The sequence below is a fragment of the Mytilus edulis genome, chromosome 2 (genome assembly GCF_963676685.1).
Source record: "Mytilus edulis chromosome 2, xbMytEdul2.2, whole genome shotgun sequence".
Classification (NCBI taxonomy): domain Eukaryota; kingdom Metazoa; phylum Mollusca; class Bivalvia; order Mytilida; family Mytilidae; genus Mytilus; species Mytilus edulis.
The window spans coordinates 27,141,443-27,166,511 of NC_092345.1; the positions used below are offsets into that span (position 1 = coordinate 27,141,443).

The window sequence follows — 25,069 nt, forward strand, 5'->3', positions numbered from 1 at the left end:
TTCTTTGTTAATGTTATTAGTAAATCATTAGCTTTTACTCTTATTGAATACTAAAAAAATTGCTGAATATATCCTGATATTTGAGATTAAGTACTACTTGGTGCATATATTATACATGTTTATCTATTTTTTTTTTTTATTAAGATTTAATGTAATATCATTTCGTAACTCAACTTTCATCGTTGGTTAATAACACAATGCTATCCGAAAAGGGTGAAAGAGTCACATAAAATCAATTATACCGAGGCCAAAACGAACGATAACTACGAAAAAAACATAATTCACAAAAACTAAATGGGTATCAGTTCCTGCTCTACTCTGACACACGTCGTGTTACTCTCGTTAAGGTTCATCATAACCTTTTGGCTAAAATGGCCGTATTTACACCCCAAATTTTACTATGAGTACAGACTAACCTATACACCTGCAACAGTTTTAAAGGATGGCAGGAACTAGATATATAAATTTTAAGTGCATTTTATGTTTCAGAAAATTATAAACTTTTCTAGATTTTGCTATCCATTTTTTTCGTCCCTGCAGAAGGTGCAAAAATTAACTAAGTAGTGAAAACGATTGAGAAGCACCCCTCATATAATCAATGTTGTGAGTAGTATTGATTTAAATGGACAATAGATGGACAATAGACACATGTAAACAATAGGTGATTTAACAGGTTTAAACTGTGTAACTGAGTGGACCGTATCAAATGAAACTCGGGTGTTTGTTTATTTTGCTATCTTCTGCAGACTGGAAAAAAATGAACATCAAAATCCAGGTAAGTTTTTAATTCTCTGAAACGTAGACTTCATATAACTTTTATATATCTAGTTCCTGCCATGCCTTAAAACTTTCCTGGATGTACCAGTTTGTCTGTACTCATAGTAATTTTGGAGGTGTAAACACGGCCATATTTTTCAATTTCTTATGATGAACCTTAAACTCGTGTAATTAGTCGTTTCACATGATAAGCCATTATAAAATGACAATAGACCACTTTCGAGTTCATCCATCACCGGAAAAAACTTGTCAATTATACGCGCCTTTATGACGTCATTTACCAGATAGATGGTTGTTCAGTAGGTACTTAATGACAATTCCCTAATGACAGCAATGCTGATTGTCAATTTTGAGAATTCAATTTGCCGAATAATTCGTACAATATAGAATTATAGTTTTCCAACCACTCGCTCAACATTGGAACGGAAGTGACGACGCCCCTAAACGCACAAATGACGTTCACTAAAACCAGAGTTTTTGACGGAAATGCATCGAACTCGAAAGTTGTCTATTGCCTTTTGTGATACCAGACGTAATTGCCATATCCATCGTACAAACGAATTCTCTAACCGTAACACTTTGATATAGGTGTTTCACAGGTGATATCGGATATGTTCCTCATGTCGAAACCACAATCTACCTCCCCCTTCCTTTTTCACGAATGTGACCTACCGAATTGGACTATTTACCGGGTTTGTAATAGAATGAACAACACCACGGGGGCAACATGTGGAGCAGAATCTGCTTACCCTTCCGGAGAACACCAGATATCACGTTCTAGTTTTGGTGGTGGTTGTCTTTAGTTTTTTTTATGTTGTTCATGTCTTGTGTACTTTTATTTGTCTGTTTGTTTGCGATCTGTGAGTTTGACTGTCCCTCTGGTATCTTCCCCCCTCATCTTTTGAGTTAATCGAATGTGAAACTTTAAAATATAAACAAGGTTTACCCGTCTACGGGACAAATTTGCAATTATGCCAAGTGCAAAAGTTGTCACCTTAATTTTTGAAGTTAAGTTGGTATTGGTTCCCTGATATTTGTCCTACAAATTTTTGGCTCAAGTACTACTGTTGAAAAAGTTATGCATCTTATATAATCATTAGAAGAAAAATTCCAAAGGATAAACAAGACGGTGAAAAATAGCACTGTCATTGAGAAAATGAATGAAAAGCAAGAAATACGGAAAAAAATCAAGCGATAACGAATAAATTAAATAGAAACTATTAAATGTTTGCCATGTCAGAACATAAAAAAGGATCGCTTCACAAATTATTTTCAAAAACAATGTCTTGCTAATAATTTGAATATGCAAATTAAATGTAAAAACTGTCTGTTATCTTGTAAATATTTTAGTTGTGCAATATTACCGACACGATGAGACTGCAAGGACTACTATCTTTTACTATCTGGTTTAACTGATGCATAAAATTGAGAATGGAAATGGGGAATGTGTCAAAGAGACAACAACCCGACCATAGAAAAAACAACAGCAGAAGGTCACTAACAGGTCTTCAATGTAGCGAAACATTCCCGCACCCGGAGGCGTCCTTCAGCTGGCCCCTAAACAAATATATACTAGTTCAGTGATAATGAATACAATGTATGCAAGGTGTTAAGTTTTGCAGTACTCCATGTTAATATTATAAATAAATCAAGGAATAGGCTACTTGCCAATTTCCGTAGTTGACCCTAAAAAAGTTGTCTCCCTTATGACTGACATTAATTTATATTTACAATGGAGAGCTAGCAGAAAGAGCAAATCTACCTGTGCGTAATTTATGAATCAATAGACCACTTTCGAGTTCATCCGTCACATGAAAAAAAAAACTCGTCAACTATGCGCGTCTTTATGACGTCATTTACCATATAGAGGGGATCACCTGTATCCCTGCACTATTTACGTTTATCACGCGATTGTGCAGGATAAACTAGAAATAATGTTTGTTTTGTAGGTACTTAATCACAATTCCCTAATGACAGCAGTGTGGAAAGACAATTATGAGAATTCAATTTGCCGAATTATTCCTGCAATATAGCTTTATATAGTTTTCCAACCACTCACTCACCGTTGGAACTTAAGTGACGACGCCCCTAAACTCACGAATGATGTTCACTAAAACCAAAGTTTTCGACGGAAATGCATCTAACTCGAAAGTTGTCTATTAAAAAAAATGAAATTCGGCGCGTCAACTTTATGAACATCTTCCATCAACTATCGTATTACATGACATTTTGCTTCATTTTAAAATAGTTTCTGCCAAGTAGAACATTGGAAAGCAACTTTCAAATATAGAATATATAGTTCTTGAGCAGCAGATGTAAGATTCATTAAAAAGGCATTTCACCTATAAATAGTTGATGTTTTATGACCATGTTTACATTTATAAAGATTAAGTCACGAAATACTTTTTTATCATAGGAAAAAACATTTTTTTTTAACTCAATTAGGACCCTAATGAAAGAGCCAAAAAATAAAAAAAATAGAAGTTTTAAATGGTTAATTACATCGTATTATAGTGTAATCCCGGAAATTCCAATTTTCAAGACAATTAAAACAAAACTATTGAACATTTTAAAAAACCTTTATAGCCCTATTTTTAAGATAACCAGTGGGTATACGAGAAGATGAAAAGATACCAGAGGGACATTCCAACTAATAGATCGAAAAAAAAACAGACAAAGCCATGGCTGTAAAAAAAAATACAAAACATACATAAAATAGTACACAAGCCACAACAGAGATAACTATAGATTCAACAAAACGAACCCAACCGAACTTGAATTTGATTTGGCAAACTATATATACATTTCCCTGCTGTATTGCATAACTTTAAACCTAACCATTTAAACTGGTAAACCGAATTTGAATTAAAACAGTAATTTTGATCTAAAAAAAAATAGATTAAGATTTAAGAATTAAATCAATTTAGTAAATTTAAAGTATATTCCGCTGAATAAGCATTAACTTTTCTGTATTTTTTATTATACGAGCGCCTTACTTTTAATCTCATATTTTCCTTAATGGTTCTCATGCTTTTATTTGATATTAACTTGCATGCTTTTCGTGATTTGCTCATTGTGTAATTTACATGTGGAGCAGGATCTGCTTACCCTTCCGGAGCACCTGAGATCACCCCTAGTTTTTGGTGGGGTTCGTGTTGTTTATTCTTTAGTTTTCTATGTTGTGTCGTGTGTACTATTGTTTTTCTGTTTGTCTTTTTTATTTTTAGCCATGGCGTTGTCATTTTGTTTTAGATTTATGAGTTTGACTGTCCCTTTGGTATCTTTCGTCCCTCTTTTAAACGAATGAACAAAAAAAAACATCATATCCAAACCCTGAGAATATTTGTGTCCGCTGTTTATTGTGTATTTTCCTATATTGACAAAAGATTTGACAGAATGTAAACGGAATATATTGTTTGGCTGACTTTATCACAATTAGCGTCTGGTAGCCCAGTAACCATTTGTCTTTGATGTTTTCACCTTGGACATTATTGAAACATTATCGATGAATGCAAATTCTATTTCTGGTTGATATATTATAGTTGAACTATCCTAATGAATCCATGACAAAAAATGACAAAATGTAAACCTACCTATTTGTTGCTTTTTTTTTATTATGACAATTTGATAGATTGTTTTTAAATTTGTTTATAGCGAACGCAATCTGGAATCATTCAAAATATGAGTAATTTCAATTAATTGAGGTTTCTATTATACATGAACATTGGACAAAAGTGAGTTTCCATTTCAAAAATGACATATCATTTTAACTAAAATCAATATTTTTTAAAATGTTTTAAGCCCAAGTCACACTGTCACTTTTCAACAGCTACGTTTTACTACGTTTTAAAAGCGTAGCTAAACGGGAATAAACGTAACAAAACGTATCGAAACGTAGTGATCCTTTGTTCAAAACGGGACATGCCCCGTATGTTTTGAAAATTCAACAACGAACGGAGCGAAAATGGAAATAAAGTAGAAACCTAGCAAATACGTATCAAAGTCTAGCGGAACATAACAAAACGTATTTACTACGTATCGAAACGTATCAATGCGTGGTAGAAATTGGGTCTACACGTACTATTACGTAGCAAAACTTGATGAGAACGTAGCACAAACCTATAGCTACTCTAACTTTCAAAATAACGGGACATTTTTATTCAAAACGTAGTTGAAACGTAGAATTTTAAAACGGAATAAAACGTGACAGTGTGACTCGGGCTTTATGAAAATCACTTATAAAGTAACTTAGTATTATTTTAATTTTTTTTAAATTTCGATTTTAGTAGAAATAATCAGACATACTGAGTGGGAATTAACTTTTGTCCATTGTACACAAATATCAAATCGCTGAATTCACATCTGTTGGTTTTATTTAAATATTTTATAATAAATATTCGGTATTAGCTAATACTAACAATGAACACTTCCCTTTCCTAGATCTTGCTATCTTTATCAATAACGGGACGCTTCGTACCAAAATTTATGATAAAAGAGAAGAGTTGTCAACACCTTTTATAATTTTTTAGATGGTGACATTCCCTCGTCATCAACTTATGGTGTTTATATATCCCAACTTGTTCTATTTTCTATTCGCTCGTGTATGTTTCGATGTATTTTATTCAAATGGAAGAAATCTGTGTTTTACTATAAAAAAAATATTACACCAATGTTTTCGATATCACAAACTAGTTAAACATTTAATAAATTTTATCATCAGTGCAAAGACAACATTTGTAAATATAAACCAACATGCAGACATCTAATAATATGTTCATGTAATTCACATCCAATTTTTAAGGCAATATTCTTTACAAAGCACAAAATTGCGGCATTCATTCAAAACCTAACCAAACCTTTAAACAGACTTTTTCAGAAGGGATATAGTAACGATACTGTTGTCATAGCATTACGGATTGCAAATTTTGGTATTAATATTGATTCATTCAAGGATATTTGCATCGGAAATATATACATCAATTTTAAAACCAGTTTTTGGCATGATACGGGTTATGTTTTTCTCATATATTTTATGATGGTAGGATACTTAAGCCACGACTGAAGGGATTATGCTTGATTGTCATATGATGAAGACATAATCTTCAATCAGTTTAATTGAGGCCTGGAGCTGGCATTTCAGAAACTGTTAGTAGTCCTTTGTTTAACTTATTAATCATTGTCATTTTGCTCAGTTTCTCCTATCCTGACATCGGACTTAGACTCTTTTAAACTGAGTGTTACTGTGCGTATTGGTGTTTGTATGATTATACTTCATTGGCTAGATGTATCGGTGGAGGATGGACATCTAACAAAACAAGTTTAACACCGCCGCATTGTTGCGACTATCCAAAGTCATGAACCTCTCGCCTTTCTGAGTCTTGTAGGTTTTTCTAATAATACTAGTAGTTCATTTATATGGTTTTGGTATGACAACGACGTCCACATTTTTATTGTGGGTCCAGCTGAGGCTGCGTTGAAGACCAATTGATGGCCTTTGGCTGTTATATACTCTTTGATCGTATTGTTGTCTATTTGACATATTCCGCATTGCAGTCAATAACGATTTATTCGGTCTCTGTTTATACTGTTTAGAAATTGTTATTTCCGCATACAAAACAACATGTTGAATTGTCAAGAACAATACATTAAATTGAAAAGAAATGATAAGAAAAAATAACTTCAACTCAGAACAAGACTTCACGATTATTTTCAGTCTTTTCAGTTGTTGTTAGCACTATATTGCATTGATTGGTACACATGATGTTGGTAAGATAAAACAAAGAAGACTAATTGACACAAAAAAGACAAATTGTACGCAAACATATGAAAAATGAAATAACTCTTTCGTACACAAATCTTCAATTAATTTTATTTTATATTGTTGTACCACAGGACACCAAATTTGACGCACATTTACAGTATCCAATATCACTGATAATGTTCTGTGATCCAGAAGGAATGGCAGCATCGAATGAGCTGTTGCCTTTGGTTAACCTGTAAAGAACATATATGTGCCAGTCACTTAACATGCGAAACCAAGCAACTTGAACATACAAATATGCCCCTCAACAGAAAATACTATCAATAATAAAGCACGATGATCTATAATGAATAAGCGTATTATTTATTTTTTAATTAGTAGACATATACATTCATTTTTAAAAAAGTATCTAGCGTGTCTGTTCTCAATTAGCTCGAATCCATCTTATAAAAGTACTGTTCATTGCTCTTCCTTTCGTCTATCAGGGGTTCAAGTCATAAAACTTTGCTCAGTGCTCGGAGCACAAAAATCTTGCACGAAACATGAAATCCAGCATTTTGATTGGTTGATTTTAAAGTACGAGTACAAAAAACTAACTCGAAAGTTTTATGACTTCAAGACCTGGACTTTTACTTTCTGTTCTAAAATTAATATGTTAACCAATGAAAGCTCTGCCCCAAATACTTCTGACGTTCACAACAACAAATACCGAAGCTACCGAAACCATTTTCAGAACAGAAAGTAAAACTGAGCATTGGCAGATGTCTGTTAGCTAGGCGTGTATATATGATCTATACTAAGTCAAATTGAATGTTAAATGCGCGTACACTATGTTTTTGGTTGATATATTCTATTTGTATTAAACTGCTGAGGTAACCCTAGTTTTACTGATGTTTATAGTTTGGTCTTATGTTGATAGGTTGTTACACCGTTCCGGATAAGGGAAGGGTATGTGCCTTCAAACTAGTTTAACCCCGCTACAGTCAGGAGCCTGTAATTCAGGTGGTTGTCGTTTATTATTTTGTACATTAATTAAGCAGGTTTTTTATGAATAGATTTACTCAGTATGTTTATTTAGTGTTTATGTCAAAATAAAATGTCGAAGAATCTTAATTGATTTTGGCTTCTATAGATCAGTTTCAAATTCATTAAATAATACGCTATATTTTCCCTTTTTTAAGGTCAAGTTATTCATTGTTATCGGTTACTGCTAAATTTGGTACAACTATATTGTTTGCTCTTTCGTCGAATTTTGTAAGGCTTGCTGGTTCAATTTGATTTTTTTGTGTTTTAACGCCATTTTTAAACACTGTTTTGCGGCTATTGCTTAGCGGACAGTTTTTATTGGTGAGGGACGCCGGAGTGCCCGGCGAAAACTGCCGACCTTCGATAGGAAAACTGACAATCCTAGTCAATTAAGATTGGAGTCAAGTGCACTAGCATGAGCGGGTCTCGAACTCACGACCTTAGTGTTGACTGGCTAGTGATTTCATTATTTTTTTATTTTAAATATTTCAATTTGAAAGTTTGTGCATTTTATGTAATTCTAAACTGTATTCATAGACATCATATAGTTGAACAAACCACCTACGTCCATGTTTGCAAAAACGCCGACTTTTTTTGTCCTTTGCTGGACACATAACCAATACCAGGAATGTCTGACCAAGTTTCATTCCCACAAATTCCACCAGGAGGATTAAGATCTCTATTGATTATTGACAAAGTTACATTCATGTCCACATATGATCTGTTGATGTCCACTGTTATATTTGAACCAGTTAAAACTGTTATCTGTAGTTAATTGAAATGCAAAGTCATATGATACTTCATAAACATGAATATATCTCATATTAATTAATGGCAAACTTTTATTTTCAAACAAGTGTACATGTTCTTTCGTTTAGAAGAAAATCCCTTATCATATCGACATCTGTAGAAATGTAATACTATTGAAAAGTTTCGCGTAATGCAATTCTTATGCAATGATCTTAGCTACGAAACCTCTCATTAGAACATTGGCCACCGCACAGGGCAAGTGTGAGGGGGAAACTGTCATGTAACATGTGCAAGATAGTAAACATACGTGAACTGAAAGGTAATTAATAGACTTTGATTCTTAAAAAACAAATTTAAAGCACCAAATATTTAAACAACTAGTTTGGAAAAGTTCAATTAACAAATGGGAACGCATGGTTATATAAACACAAATAAATAAGCATCAATTGTTCTATAAATTAACCTTTTTCTCCTGCCCCATGATTATGATTGATTAATTGATTGTTGGTTGCCTAACTTCCAGTGGCAAATATATTATGCATGTTCAGTCAGGATGAGAGCATATTAACAATAAATACAATATGGTAGGGCCATCATCAGATCCCGCCCAGCCAAAAAGCCTCCCCTTTTGCAAGGCTTTACTGCTGGTCGGATTAAGACTTGTGATAACTATACAACTATTCCCTAGTCCATGGTTATGTGTTGATTGTCTATCATTTTCACCAGCTAATAAACTTCGGTCACAAACTTAATTATCTTGCGATTAACAAACACTGAATAAAAAGTAGAATAAACTTTTATTGTCTTGATCGTTTCAACTCTATTTAAAAGTATGTAAGCATTCAATTCATTGTGCATTTTTATCTTAACTAGAACACACCCGTGATATCACGGGTCCGTGACTGAATTAAAGTATATAACTATGCGCAAGCCTTATTTTAGTATTAGTATTGTCATCTGATAAAGTCATGCCGATTATAAGATACACAGTTTTTCTCTGCTTTCAAGTCTTTCTGTTTGAACCCGTCGAACTGAAACAATAATATTAATTATTTGGAAAACAAAAGGTCCTGGAATGGAGTATTTTTTAATCAACAGCATTGTCCTATATAAGTTATAAATAAAGTTGAATTCTTTGTTTCGCTGTTTTACGTCATGCCCACTAACAAATTGAAAACTGTACCTATACGCCTTATTTTTAGTCCAGATTTTTAGTATTCGTATTGCTATCTTAGAAAATCTTACTGATTAAAATACTACAATAGGTAACAATTTGACAATTTGGTAGTGTCAACCCTGTGGTTATGACCCGTGTATATAGCATATTAATCCTGAATACAACGTTTGGTTGTGCGCCTGTCAGATGCGGAACGAACAGATAAGGTAATAGATAACATGTGAATATACTATTGGTATCGGTAGCGGACTCGACCCGGAACTTCTTAATTATTGGCAATATTAATTACGTGGAAAACAAAAGGGCCTGGAGTGGTGTAATTTTTAATCTACACCTTTGTACTATATTAGTTATATATAAAGTTGAATTCTGTGATTCGTCGTTTTTACGTGATGACGGCTGACAAATTGGACCTCGTAATTTTAGTATTATAGATACTAGTATTAATAAGTCGGATGGACTTGTCCTGCAAAACACATGGACCAGTGTATGTTTATGTTGTGTATAATTGTTAAGTACAAAAGTTTCATTTACAGTGGTAATACAAAGTGTCTTAATACATTATCATCAAACACATTTTGTTGCAAGATTTGATTTGTGTGAGCAAATTTGAAGCAACAAGAAGAGCAAAAATTGCCATACCTTTTCATGTATGTAGCTCAAATTATCGATAGGGTTTCTTCATCTGTATGTGTCTGTTTTTATTCTAATTATTTATGATACTTTCCGTTCGTTCTATATTTAGTTAAAGTTTTAAGTAAATGAAGGTAGTATAGCATGAAATTGAAGGCATATGGATTTTAAACAGTGAACTATATATGTTCTTTATGAAATTAAAGTTTAACATTAATGACAAATAAATGTTTGAAAGTGAAAACCAATTGTAGAGTATAAATTTATGACCATACTAAAAATTTTTACCTAAAAATCTTGCTAAATATATTACAATGTTGTTACCGCTTTTACATGTTTTTTCTTATTGTATTATGATACAAATCAACTTACTACGAAACGTAAACCGTTGTCTGATTGCTGTACAACTATTGTTCGTTCAGCTGACTTGGATAGATATTTTACTTTCGGAACAAATTGTGACGTCGTTTTCTCACAAACATCTATTTGTACAGCATCATTTCCTTCTTTAACAAATACACCACATGTTACCATTTCCATGCCGTTCATCTGACGTTTAACTTCAACCTATTAGTTAGATTTGATTTATTACGAAAATAAATAGATTCGCAGAGATAATACAAATACTGCTTTAAACAGAATAAGTTAACAAAAACAGCATTAGTATGACCGTTATTGAAGGAATATAAAATAAACTTGTCATAGATACCAGGATTACATTTTGTATTTACGCCAGACGTGCGTTTGGTCTACAAAAAACTCTTCAGTGACGCCCGAATCCAAAAAAGTTAAAAAGAGCCAAATAAAGTACGAAGTTTGAGAGCAATGAGGACCAAAATTCCTAAAAGTTTTGCCAAATAAAGTACGAAGTTTAAGAGCAATGAGGACCAAAATTCCTAAAAGTTTTGCCAAATATAGCTAAGGTAATATATTCCTGAGGTAGAAAAGCCTGAGTATTTCAAAACTTTAAAGTTTTTTTTAATTTTTAGATATGACCATATCAATGATAATTCATGTCAACACATAAGTGAAAAGAGTAAACGTGATTTCGAGCTGTATTTCACAATGTACCCATATGAACCAAAAAAAAATCAAATCAACTGACATAAAAACAAGTCTAATTATAGAGTTGTGTATGATGGGAGGATGGACTTACAGTCATATGTTACATTTTAGTTTTGGCTAATAGTTATCAGGGGTTGTGACGACTTTCAAAAAAGAGCGATGATTTACAAAAAAGAGCCGAAATGAACCGAAAAATATCTAAAAGAGCCGGAAAGGACCGAAAATAACCGATAAGAACATACATATATTTAGTATATAACAATATATATATATATATATATATATACACGATTTTTTTATGTTAACAATACCTCGAAATTAATGAATGCATAATTCAAATTTAGATTGTATATTTATGTGACCTACCGTATTAGACTATTTAGATAGATTTTCATGTTGTATGTGCCTTGAATGTGGGTGGCCATCCATCTAATTAGTGTTCAAATTAAAGTTGGGGTTAATGTTTAAGTTAAACTTTGAGTTTGTTTTCGAATTCAAGTCATGCTTCGAATTAAAGTTCTAGTTAGCATTGAGTTTCGAGTTGGACTTCGAGTTTAATTTACATGTAATGGCAGAGTTCTAGTTACAACTTTGAATTTGAGTCACTTCTTGAGGAAGAGTTTGAGTAAGATTCGAATTTAAGTCTCATTTTGGATTAATTAAGATTTCGAGTTGAAATTGGAGCTATTTTATATGTCTTTTTGATTCTTAATTAAATTTTCTATCGCGTAACAAGGGCTTTTGCTCGGGCTTCCGAAAGGAGGCTCCGGGATATGCGTACTAAATAAAAAAAATGTTGCAGTATACAAAACGCAACATAGAAGTGGAAATAAAGTTAGATGTGGTGTGATTGCCAATGAGACAACTATCCACCAGAGTTTAGAAGCTGTGGATGTAGAAATCATATATAGGCAACCGTACAGCCTTCAACACTCCGTATAGTCAGCTACAAAAGACCACCATGCACTATGTGAAAAATAAAACGAAAAAACTAACGGTCTTTTTTACCAAAAAAAAACAAATATGACACATATGTATACAACGACAACTAACTTCATGCTCCTGATTTGGGGCAGGTACATAAAGAAAGTGCACGTGGCGGAGTTTAACATGTATGTGAGCGAACATCGGACTGTAACAGTAGTGTAACAGGACAACACGAGAAAAAAATGTAAACTAGACAAAGTGATGCCCCGCACTCCACTCATTTAACCGCGTATACCCCCAAAATGACAAAGTTCAACTTTCTTCCAAAAGAGCACATATTAATAAAAATTTAACCCTGACCACAGGCAGCACACCTTCAATATATGTACAAACAGATAGTAAAGAGAAAACTTCCTAGGATTCAAACTGTTGGAGGAGTTATGCGGAATAACTATATACCCATAATGGGACGGAAAGACGGACGGACGGACGGACAGGGGTTAAACACTATGCCCCCAACTTTCAGTTGCGGTAAAGTTGCAGTGACTTAAAAAACAGTTAAATTGGCTTACTCAATAGATCGGTATGACTGGGTTAATTAAATCCATCGGTGTGATCTCGGGTTCCCCAGAAAGGTAAGGAGATTCGGCTCAACGTGTGGCACCCGTCGTGTTATTCGCAAAATTACAAACCGAGTGATTTGGTTTTATTTCGAAGTTCACATTCGAGTGAAAGATAGAATTTTATGGTTACGACACCTGGAACATGTTCGTCGTCACATGTGAAACAGATATTCTAAAAAGTGTATTTTTCAATTAGTGCGAGATAGATTAGAGAATTCAATTGATTAAAAGTAAAAGATTGATATTCGTATATGTTTAAATGATCATTAACGCTAAAAAAAAAATCGGAGACTTCTTATTTTATAGTATTGATGCTTTTTCGCTTAGTCAGAGCCCCCTCCCCCAATTTTCCTGTGATTTAAGTGTGAGTTGATTTGAAGTGTCTCATTAGTAAACAAAATAATATTAGTCTTTTGATTTGTGTCGAGTCTGCGACATCAATGTAGAGGCAGTGAGACACAATAAAGTCGTCGAAAGTGGCGTCATTTCGGAACCCTTTATAGCTTACTATGGAGTATGGGTTTTGCTCATTGTTGAAAATCAGTTTTGTTTTAGTTAAATAAAACCGAATTAAACTGTTTTGACATAATAAATTTATTACCTTCATGAAGTGTTTTAAAACTTGTATAGGAGTTTTTCCTCAATATCAAGAAAAAGCATCTACAGAAAAAAATCTAATTTTTTTGACCGATGAATGTACAGCCGATCAACATTACGCTTTTACACTGAAAGCAGCAATATCAGGCGAGACACAGCGTTCCGTGGACTATTCAAAAAATATATTATAATACTGCTTCTATTTGAGAACTTCCGATCAAATAACAGGACCAAGTGGTTTGGGGATATCCTAATTATGTCCGAAATACTATAAAAGTTTTAGGATTTTATTTTATTTTTATTATTGTCTGCCGTTCCCCTTTTTCCTACCAAATAGCTCTGAACAACCACTGTAACTTTAATTTGAACTTTTACTTTGGCGATACCCATCCAAAGCATATTAAACAAAAGTGTGCGACTCAAACTCGACGCCCAACTCGAAACTCAATGCTAACTAGAACTTTAATTCTAAGCATGACTTGAATTCGAAAACTAACTCAAAGTTTAACTCAAACATTAACCCCAATTTTAATTTGAACACTAATTAGATGGATGGCCACACGCATTCAAGGCACGTACAACATGGAAATCTATCTAAAAATAGAACAGGTTTTTCCGAATTGGTCAGGTGGTTTTACCTCATCAAGTATTGGGATAACCACATCAAAGAATATGACCTCATCAAAGAATGACAAGAACACATCAAATAATGAAACAAACACATCAAGTAGTGTAAATTCGTCAAATTTTGAAACATCATTAAGTAATGTTAAAACCATATAAAGAATAGACAAATCATCATTACGAAATAACAAAACCACATCATGTAATGAAACAACTATATTACGTTAAGTCACATACACATCAAGTAATGTGCAAGCCACATTGACTAATGACACAACCATATTAAATAATGGTGAAACCACATCGAGTAATGACAAAACCATATTGAGTAATGACATAACTATATCAAGTCAATACGAAACCATATCGCGTAATTTCGAAATATCATTAAGTATTGACTATTCCATATTGAGTTACATTACAACATCATTACGTAATGTCAAAACCATATTAAGTAAAGACAAAATATCATTAAGTAATAATAAAACAACATAAAGTAATATCAGAGTTCCACATATATATATATAAGACAGCTGTGGCGTTCCATATGGTACCTTTGATAACTATTAATATACTCAAAACAGTGACTTTTTTTAAATACATACATTCAATTTTCATAAACGGTAAATGTGAAATATATCTTATAGTAAGAAAAAAATAAGCTTATGCTCATTGTGTCCCCCTCATTGTACGTTTTCCTTTGAGATTGTGTTTTGTTTTGTTGTCCTTTCTTGGTTCTTCAATGGAGCTTTTAAACCTGATACAAGAGCCATTTCGACACATATATATGTCAAGTATGTTACCAAAGACTGCGTTACACACATTTAATAGATTGATGAAAAAACTACAGTAACTACATATAAACGCAATGCAATAATACAATTACATGTCAATTGTCCTACATGAAATCACATTAACTTTTACAATGTTTAAAGTTTAATTTATAAATATTTTAAAAGAACCTGACAATGTGTAAATAAACTATTTAGCATCCAATAATAAAATTACATGTCAATTGTCCTACATGAAATCACATTCATTTTTACAATGTTTTAAGTTTAATTTTTAAATATTTTAAAAGAACCTGAAAATGTGTAAATAAACTATTGTATTTGTAAATTAAGAATATAATCTCAACGACATTCCCGAGAAGATACGTGTTGTTTATCAAAGTTACACGTAACAATGTCAATTAATTATTATAACATATTCATAAGCACAATGTCCTGTTGGATAAGACGCAATTATTTTAATTATTAAAGTGTCCAATATCGAAAAATAGTTCTACTTATATCAATTAATAGTCCATGAGAAGTGTGTTTTTTTATATGATTTGGTAACAGGCAAAAGACTCGCACATTTTTCAGAAAGTAAAATGATGTGTATTAATGTAAACAAATATAAACGTACCTCCATAGTAGGCACGTCATTTGTTCGATAAAGAATCAAATATAAGTACTCTCCCAGTGGGATACCTAAAATCCTGTAATTAAGTAGGTGTTTCAACGACATGCTAATTGTACAATTTTGCATTGTAGAAGGATATAGGATATAATTACTTATACAAAAGGCACAAAAATAACTTTTGTTATCATATCAATGGCGATATTTTCATAACGTTTTAGTTAAGTACAGTATTTTCCATGAGAAAAAAAGACATGTATGCTGTGGCAAACTTTAATTTGCAATTCACACATTTAATCTTTAAAATAATAGTCTTTATATTTTTTTGTATTGTCATATAAGAACAATTCAGTTATTCTCAACGTTTCTATATCTGTATGTTTGGATCCGGATAGGCGTAAAGTACCATTTCAACAACTGGTAACACCTGCAGTTAACAACGATACCGACAGAAGAGCGTAAAATGTAAGGGTTGGTCTCAAAAAAGTATTTATCGTATATGAATACTGACTTTGTTTCAATAGACAACTTTCGAGTTCGATGCATTTCCATCAAAAACTTTGGTTTTAGTGAACGTTACTCGTGCGTTTAGGTGCGTCGTGACTTCCGTTTCAATGTTGAGCGAGTGGTTGAAAAACTATAAAGCTATATTGCACGAATAATTCGGCAAGTTAAGTTCTCATGATTGACAATCTGCACCGCTGTCAATAGGGAATTGTGATTAAGTACCTAAAAACAAACTTTATTTCTAGCTAATCCTGCACAACGACGATCACTCGGACGCTTGATGTACGTGTATAGTGCAGGGATACAAGCGAGCCCGTCTATCTTGTAAATAACGCGACAAAAGCGCGTATAATTGACGAGTTTTTCAGGTGACGGATGAACTCGAAAGTGGTCTATTGTATGGTAAATTTTTTTTTATAACATTTTTCTTGTATGGGTGAGCATTTTAAATCATTTTTTTTTAAATTAACTTTGATACCTAAATATAGATAAAAATAGTTCTGAAATTTGGTTTCTAATTTAGAGTATCGTGCTCCGAGAATTTCATATTGAATGTTAATGGTTTAACCATTCCCAAAAAGAATGCGTGAAAAACTACCTCGTAAATGTGTGTATAATCATTGTTAACATGAACAACAACTATAAAGTAATGGTGCATTGTACTATACACTATTTTTCTTTTCATTAACACTATGTAAGATGTATTTAATTCAGAAAAAATGCCCCTTTAATTGGATTGGAATAAGTCATTCGGTGATATCGTGGGAATAAAATACATGATTCCTTTACGTTCCTTCGTACCTTATGTTAAAATGAAAGGAAGCTCTATTATTAGATAAAAATAGTTATTGGAAAGGTCGAATGGAATATCATATTAAAATGCTACTCACGAATTATCAAACACTCGAACACTGTTCCCCTCTAACTTACAGGAACTAAAAGCATCATGTGCAGTGATGTAAGGCTTTAAAAGAATATAAGCTATAATACATTTCTTTTAATGAATTAACGTTGATGTATCCGTGGGGATGAAATGTTCCATTTTAGGTAAATGTATTAAACATGTTAAATTTAAGTTAATTTTATATTGAACGGAAATGGTTAGATCCAGAGATGGTGAACATGAAGCACGTTATTGGACCTCCAAGATATAAAAAGTTTTCGATGATACAATGGTTTTGCTGTTGAAAATGTAAAAGGTCTTTTAGAATTATGCACAAGCATATTAGTCCTTCCTAGTTGTTATACTTGAACAGAACAATTATACATAAGCCACCGTGCAAGTAAACAGTTACACAAAACCACGTTATTAAACAGCTTTTATTAAGAGAGCTGCGTGTTGTATTTCCTAATACAAATCATGTTACATCATATTTGACAATGCGATGTGTCTCAATATACCTATTCTTATATCTGCTTATGTTATCTTTGTTATTTACTGTGTGTTATTGTGTACTGGGGAATGTATAGTATTAATATATGTTCTAGATACTTTTGCTAATTTTCGCAAAAGCGTTCCTTGAAACGTTACCAATTCTATATCTGTTTCGTTTCGACTTTATTACAACGGGAACTGTGAACCTGTTTATCGCACCGAAACGAAAACAGCTGTTGGAGTACTGAACAGTGTTTTTTATTGATATGTCATTGAGAATATAATCCTTGTTCTAATGCAAAACCACTTGTACGGTTCATTTTATTTGGATAACGTCGCCAATTTTCATGTCATGATGCTATGAAAATGTAAGCGCAAGCGCATGCGACGTATGACAGATTTCGAATTCATCATTTGTAGTTGTTTTCTGTCAGTTTCATTAGAATGGAAATACCAATATTGTATGTTAAGCTTCGACAGCATCAAATAGTGAATTGATGGTTGCAAATACCCGTTTACTGTCTCCTCAAATACATCGCCAGTAAACTTAATTTGCGACAATCAAATCACCGATTGTTGCCGTCGGAGCTAATAAATACAAAACAGTTATCTCCTTAAGAACAATAAGTAAATGATGGCAACATATGACGGAGTTGTTAGCATCGAAAATCTAATAGTAATGTGGTGGGGAGTAATACATATTTGAATAAATATTTGAACATGTTGAATAATATTTTGTTTAATAGAGGTCACCGACTACATGTCTAAGGTTTTAATTATTTTGATTGTTGAATGCCGTATGCTTGTTTATATTTAAAATTGAGAATGGAAATGGGGAATGTGCCAAAGAGACAACAACCCGACCATAGAAAAAAACAACAGCAGAAGGTCACCAACAGGTCTCTAATGTAGCGAGAAATTCCCGCACCCGGAAGCGTCCTTCAGCTTCATTTGAACTTTGTCGGATATTTGACTAATAAGCAATCATAAATCATCTCTTTATTTTTATAAAGGTATAAATTTGCCCATATCTGTAAACTATTTCCGTGTATCAATTACTACATGCTATACATATACTTACACCAATGTGGACGATCGGTAGACTGTAATCGTAAAACATTGGGTAATTCAGATTCTTTAGTCGTCTAAATATTAATGTGTCAGAAAGCTTGTAAAAAGAGTGTGGTAGTATATGAACAGGAATTTTAGTTGTGTACTTTCCTGTTGAGGAATCTAATTCAAAACTGTAAGCGCACTTTGTAACATTACGACCTAGAATGATAATAAACGATAATTTGTTTTTATAGTTCCTGTAGTCATTCAATGATCAAATGCGGATCTCTTAATGCCTACATCAAATAAGTCTTACCATATGTGGAGGTCTGTGGGTACACTTTACCAAAGAAACTCATTAAAACATATTAATCGTGAAAACAACATGGCAAATAGCAACTAGTGACAACCATTAGATAATAAGCACCTGGAATGATACACGGCACGCATAACTTAATTAGAGCAGTGCTAAATGCGTTTGTGATTGCACGACCCTACTCCTGAGACTCATAGATTAATTGATTGGTTGTTGGTTTCTTATGTCCAATGGCAAATAGTTCATGCATGTTTACACAAATGGTTTAGGACAAGAACAAATTAAAATAAATACATTATTTGGGTTCTTTAATATGCTAAATTGAACAATGTATTTAAAAATTTAAGATGTTGCAATGACCCCATTTTAAATTGTTTCACGTTGATTTCAAAAATGGTTAAAAAAAAAAATATTCTCTACAAAAATTTAATACTTGAGGTTCTTTCATAAATAAAATGCCAATGTTAAATATTTAGATTTTTAATTTTGGTCTGGTTTGAATTTATCCACATTTTAAGGTCCAAAGGATCGAAATTTTAACAAAAATTGAACTCTATTATATTTATGTTTTTTTTTGATATACAGAAATAATCAAATATCCTTAATATGCATTTGTAAATATGTACTTTAACTTAGATTTATGATTTCAGTCCTAGTTTTCAGGTTGGTTAAAACAGGTCAGGGTCCACAATTTAACCATGTTAACTGTGTTTGATTTTAACAATAAATTTATATATATGCTGAATCCAACCTGTATTTAGTTTTATGCCTCACCTACAATAGTAGAGGGGCATTATATTTTCTGGTCTGTGCGTCCGTTCGTCCTTCCGTCCGTTCGTCCCGCTTCAGGTTAAAGTGTTTGATCAAGGTAGTTTTTGATGAGTTGAAGTTCAATAAACTTGAAACTCAGTACACATGTGCCTTATGATATGATCTTTCTAATTTGAATGACAAATTAGAGTTTTTACCCCAATTTCACGGTCAACTAAACACAGAAAATGATAGTGCGAGTGGGGCATCCGTGTACTATGGACACATTCTTGTAAGGCAATGCTATGAAATTTATTTACATTGAAGTTCAAAGGGTCCAAAATTTAACTTAATTTGAAATCTTAATTTGATTTTATGCTGAATCTATTAAACTATATCTGTATACATGTACCATATTTATTCTGTGTTAGAAGCCATATTCTTTTTCAAATATTTAACCCCATTACAAAATCAGAGCTGTATCATGCTTGAATTTTTTGTTCAAACTTGCATTTTTTCTTCATCTTCCACAAAATTTGTCCTTTAATGAAATAACTGGTGTTATCTTTTTTAAATAAAACTTTAATGAAAAAATTAGCACAATATGTGGATGATTATCTGATGTCAAACATTTTCAAGATGGCCACCAAGGATGGCAAAAAAAAAGTTGTCATCTTTATTTCCTGTCAGTGGTATACATGTAAATGAACATTAGAAATATGAAAAAAATGTGGTATGATTGCCAATGAGAACAAATGACATACAAGTAAAGTTATAGGTCTTCATATGCCATATCTCCTTCAACAATGCACAAGACCAATACTGCATTATTCAGCCATAAAACATGTAAAAGGCCAAAAATTAGAAAACGAAAAAATATGAAAGCTAACATTCTGATCTATATATGTATGTTTTGTGGTTTTCAGATCTAGACTCACAGCTAACTGAACTTTTACAGCAATCAACATCAGATTAGAAGACTGATATTGCTTCTGACAGAAACAATTTCAACCAATCAAACAAGCAACAGAAGCTTTGCATTTTTAAAACACCACTTAAATCTTCCATGGGATGATGTCTCAAAAAATAATAGTTCTTCATTTATGAATATTTTAATGTTATGGATTTTCTTTTACAAGAAAGTTAATGTACACTTGTTTTATTGTTCTTGCTGTTCAAGTATAAAAAACACATTTAACTTTATTGAAATTTGAAGATTCATATGACTTATTTTAATTTTGTTATTTCTCAGGATGTGATGTTACTAAGAGCCTCATACATGTCATGACAGTAATCTTAACAGCTATCCAATTTTATTCAAAATTCTTTATAAATTTTGCTGCACTAGTATATATAGACTAAGTAATTTGTTTTTCGTCTAGTTATGGGATTTTTTTGGCGGTGCCATATAGTTTTACCCTTGTCCAAAATTCTGAAATTCCATAATTCCGTAATTCCATCATTACGTCATTCCGAAACAAACCATGATTGCAATTATACAGAGTTTTTTTAATAAACACCTTCAGATGTTGGGCTGATTTTTAGTATGTGAGTTACTCATGATGAGTTACAGATCAAGTTTAAGGTTCGTCCTGCTACGCTAATATTTGCTATAATTTCTGGCTCTGTAATTTCTGGCTTTAGAAATTTTTAAAAATCACAGTTATATGGACCTTTTTTCTAAATGCTTTTGCATATTGGGCTCGATTTTTGGTATGTGAGCTAACCATGATGAGTTACAGATCAAGTTTAAGTTTCGTTCCGTTGTGTAATTTTTGCCAGAATTAAGGGTTTACAATTTTGAAAATTGTTAAAAATACAGTTATATGGACATTTTTCTATATGCCTCCGGATTTAGAGCTGGTTTTTTTTTACATGTGAGACAATCATCATGTTTGTGTCCACATGTGGTATTGGAATTGCAGATTTTCAAATTTTTGAGACTGGGGCCATTGGTGACGCTTTGACACATCTAGTTTTAGATGCATTTATGATTATCATGTTTGTATTGAACACATTGCAGTAGATGCATTTATGATTTACATGTTTGTATTGACCACATTGCAGTAGATGCATTTATGATTTTCATGTTTGTATTGACCACATTGCAGTAGATGCATTTATGATTTACATGTTTGTATTGACCACATTGCAGTAGATGCATTTATGATTTTCATGTTTGTATTGACCACATTGCAGCAACATAGATATATAGGTACCTGGCAAATATAACCTTGTTAGCATACTAGGCTCAAAGGGCCATAAAAAAAGTTCATCTCTTTGTGTCTTTTGCAACTGTTTACAGTTTTCTCTATTAAACCATTATTTTGATAGGATTAGAAGAAGTATCATACATATATGTATATATATATTGTAAAAACTATCAAAATGACAAGATTCAACTACCCAAAATTTTTCTGAAAAAATGGAAGGTGTAAATTTACAAATATTCATAGTTTTCTGCTAATATCTGTCAGCTATATCAATATAATATAAGAATAAATTGCAAAAATGGTCAGAAAAACTGATTTTGACAGTCTGAACTTATTCTGAATTGTTTAACCTCTTATTTTAAATTTATCGCTTTTTTAATATGTGTTTTTTATCGTTTAATTTGAGGTGCACAATTTGTCAATTCAAGCTATTTGGGTTCCTGGGAGCCTCTAGATTTGTAATGAATAATTTGTATTTATGTATGATTATTTTCTTAATGTATTAAATGAAACATTATTTATTCTTTTCCATTTGTTGTTATACTTATCTTTAAGTCCAGATCCTATCATATGTCAGATGTTAAAAATTAGACAGCAAACTTGAGAAAATTTGAATGTGCAGGCTACCCCATTTTGTTGTGGCATATACTAGACACCAACATTATTTGCCGAGCTTAATATTTTTTTTGATTGGGTATATATAGTTATACTTTGCAAGTAGATATGTTGTTTTACAATAATAAACGGGTCTTGGAGTATTTTGGCTCTGAAAGATGACCAAAATCAGCCATTTTGGACATGAGGCTAAATAAGACATATTGAAACAGTTAGATTATAAATACACTTTATAGACAGCATTGTTATTTCTATGCATTCTTACACTTGAAGTGATGTATTACTAGGAACAACTATCAAAAAATTATAAATGTTGCCATATTTTTTTATTTAATTTTATGCCAAAAAAGGCTTATTTTTGCTGTTTTCGATCAATTTCAGCTGTTAAAAAATGGCGCCCCCAAAAAATCAAGATCGAAACAAAATTTCCCCAAAACATTTTGTGTGGTTAATAACATTACTAAGGTGCACCAATGTGCCAAATATGAACTCATTTGGCAAAAGTGGCATTCGGACGGTTTTGCATGGTTTTCTGGCAGATGGGCTCTTAAGTATCAACATACTTTCAATCGCATAAAAAGGGAAGCTTGTTTACAACTTTTGGATGTAGAACAATGCTGTTTTGTTACCACAACCATAGAACTTGTTTTGTTATGTATAACATAATAGCATTTTAAAAAAAAATCTGTACCAGTAAATACAACTTTCAAAAATCGTAGTATGCTGAACGAGCTATTTATCAACACCATTCGGAAATTATTACGGAAACATTTATATTTTTACCTGTACTTTCTATTTGTATGCCAACAGAAAGTTTATCTAAAGGATCGAGGCTGATCAATGGAAGCGTTGATTCTATGGTTACATTCTGATTTATTGTCTGTCTTATTCTCTGGGGTGATACCTGCATGAGAATATGACAAATGTACTACCGTATGTAATACTAATTGAAAATATAGCGTTTTAAATAGTTTGAAATACCAGTAAATACAATGCAGTCAACCTAGCCTGACAAAACATTGGAATTTTCCATTGGTTAATACTTAAATTCACTCTATTGTCATCGACTTGGAAAAATTCAAATAACAACATATACAGTTGAATTTGCCAAACTTCTTGACTAACATCTAGAAATTGACAATGATGGTCAGTTGAAAACAAATTTTTGACAAAAGAGATGATTTCAACTTCCCACGTGTGAACTTTCCATTTCTATGTAGCAGAATTCCAGCAGCGCCTGTATACGAATTATATATATCCCAATTGAAACACTATTCCTATCATGATCTACTTTATATATAGGGTTGCTGCTAACAAGGAAGCTATTTAACCAAGACTTCCAAATTGTAAAATTGAAATCATTCCTTCGTGAATTTTATGCACGCCGTCACGAGTTGGTTGACCGTTATGGAATATCCGTTTCACAAATGATATCGGATATGTTCCTTATGTCGTAACTACAATCCCTTTCCCTTTTCACGAATGTAACCTATCGAATTATACTACTTACTGGGTATGTTATAACATGAGTAACACGACGGGTGCCATATGTGTAGCAGGATATGCTTACCCTTCCGGAGCACCTTGCATCACCCCAGATTTTGGGTGGGGTTCAAGTGGATTAGTCTCTAGATTTCTATGTTGTGTCTTGTGTACTAAGATTTGTCAGATTGTCTTTCTCTTTTTAGACATGGCGTTGTCAGTTTATTTTCGATCTATGTATTTAAGTGTCCCTCTGGTATATTGCATCTCTCTTTCATAAATTTGATATTTAAAAACACGATTTTTTAAATTTGATTCCAATATATATCCCTTGGAAGGATCTGCTTTTTTAATATCAAGTAAGATGCGTTTGAGCCTTTGTTACATCCAAATGTCGGTAGCTAGTTCCCTTGAAAAATATGAACTTATTACTGATAGTTTATATAAACTGTTTACACGTTGAATTTTCTTTTAATTTTAATTCTTGTCACTAAGAAATCTAAATATGTTAAGGTATACACACTACATAGTTTGTTCGTGTCAAAAGTATGATATTGCAATTGATTTGGTTTATTGTGTTATCGTTTTGGCGAAAAAAATAAATAAGGAAGAAATTATGTTATGTATATACGTACCTTCATTCCTACCCAGTAACCATTGCTGTTGACATGTTCAACTTTTGAATTGTTGCTACAGGTCACTTCAACTTTGCATCGTAGCTAAAATATAATGAATATCACCTGAGCAGGTAATTGTAGTTCTAAACAACGTGTATCGTGCTAAGCATATTCAAATTCGTATTTCAACGTATTGGAAAACAAGAAGTAGATCAGAAAACACCACACACGGTACATCTCAATTATATTGTACTGCTAACTAAATATAGAATCTCTCTGTTTAGTAGTTTTTGAGAAATATATGTAGAAAGTAAAAACACAAAAATACTGAACTGTCATATTCCTGACTTGGTGCAGGCATTCTCGAATGTAGAAAATGGTTGTTTCCTTAATTCGTCATATATAAATTTCAAATTATCTCTAATCAGGGAAAAGATATCCCACAACAAACTCGTTACAACTAATCACTGCCAAACTGCTTAAAAATTACAAAGTCAAAATATGTTCAGTAATGTCTGCGAAAGTGTAATGCAAAAATAGGACGAAAGGCAAAATGACATAGAAGGTGGCTGCAATATTTAGATTGAAGTATTATAACGAAAAAAAGGTATAATTATAATTTGTTTTTAAATTAAGAAATATAAAGATAAAGGGTAATCAGAAGCTAAAAATCGAAGAACAAACAAAGAATCGGTTAAAAAAACAACACTAGAATGGATCAACGTGCCTCTATATTTTGTGTGTAAAACGTCCATAGTAAAAAAATAAATATTTATG

At 32.5% G+C, this 25,069-nt stretch overlaps 1 protein-coding gene across 2 annotated transcripts in view; it reads right to left on the reverse strand.

The window, feature by feature from the left end:
• Nucleotides 1–6,619: 6,619 nt before the first annotated feature.
• LOC139511865 (uncharacterized) overlaps nt 6,620–25,069 on the reverse strand; it is a 35,859-nt gene continuing 17,409 nt past the window's right edge. For both annotated transcript variants that reach the window (XM_071298994.1, XM_071298993.1), the window contains 8 exons: nt 24,311–24,394; nt 22,977–23,097; nt 18,328–18,518; nt 16,762–16,835; nt 15,371–15,443; nt 10,497–10,691; nt 8,130–8,329; nt 6,620–6,771 (listed from right to left, as the gene is read on the reverse strand). In XM_071298994.1, coding sequence (XP_071155095.1) covers nt 6,651–6,771; nt 8,130–8,329; nt 10,497–10,691; nt 15,371–15,443; nt 16,762–16,835; nt 18,328–18,518; nt 22,977–23,097; nt 24,311–24,394 — 1,059 coding nt within the window. In that variant the 3' untranslated portion in view covers nt 6,620–6,650. The remainder of the gene's footprint in view (nt 6,772–8,129; nt 8,330–10,496; nt 10,692–15,370; nt 15,444–16,761; nt 16,836–18,327; nt 18,519–22,976; nt 23,098–24,310; nt 24,395–25,069) is intronic.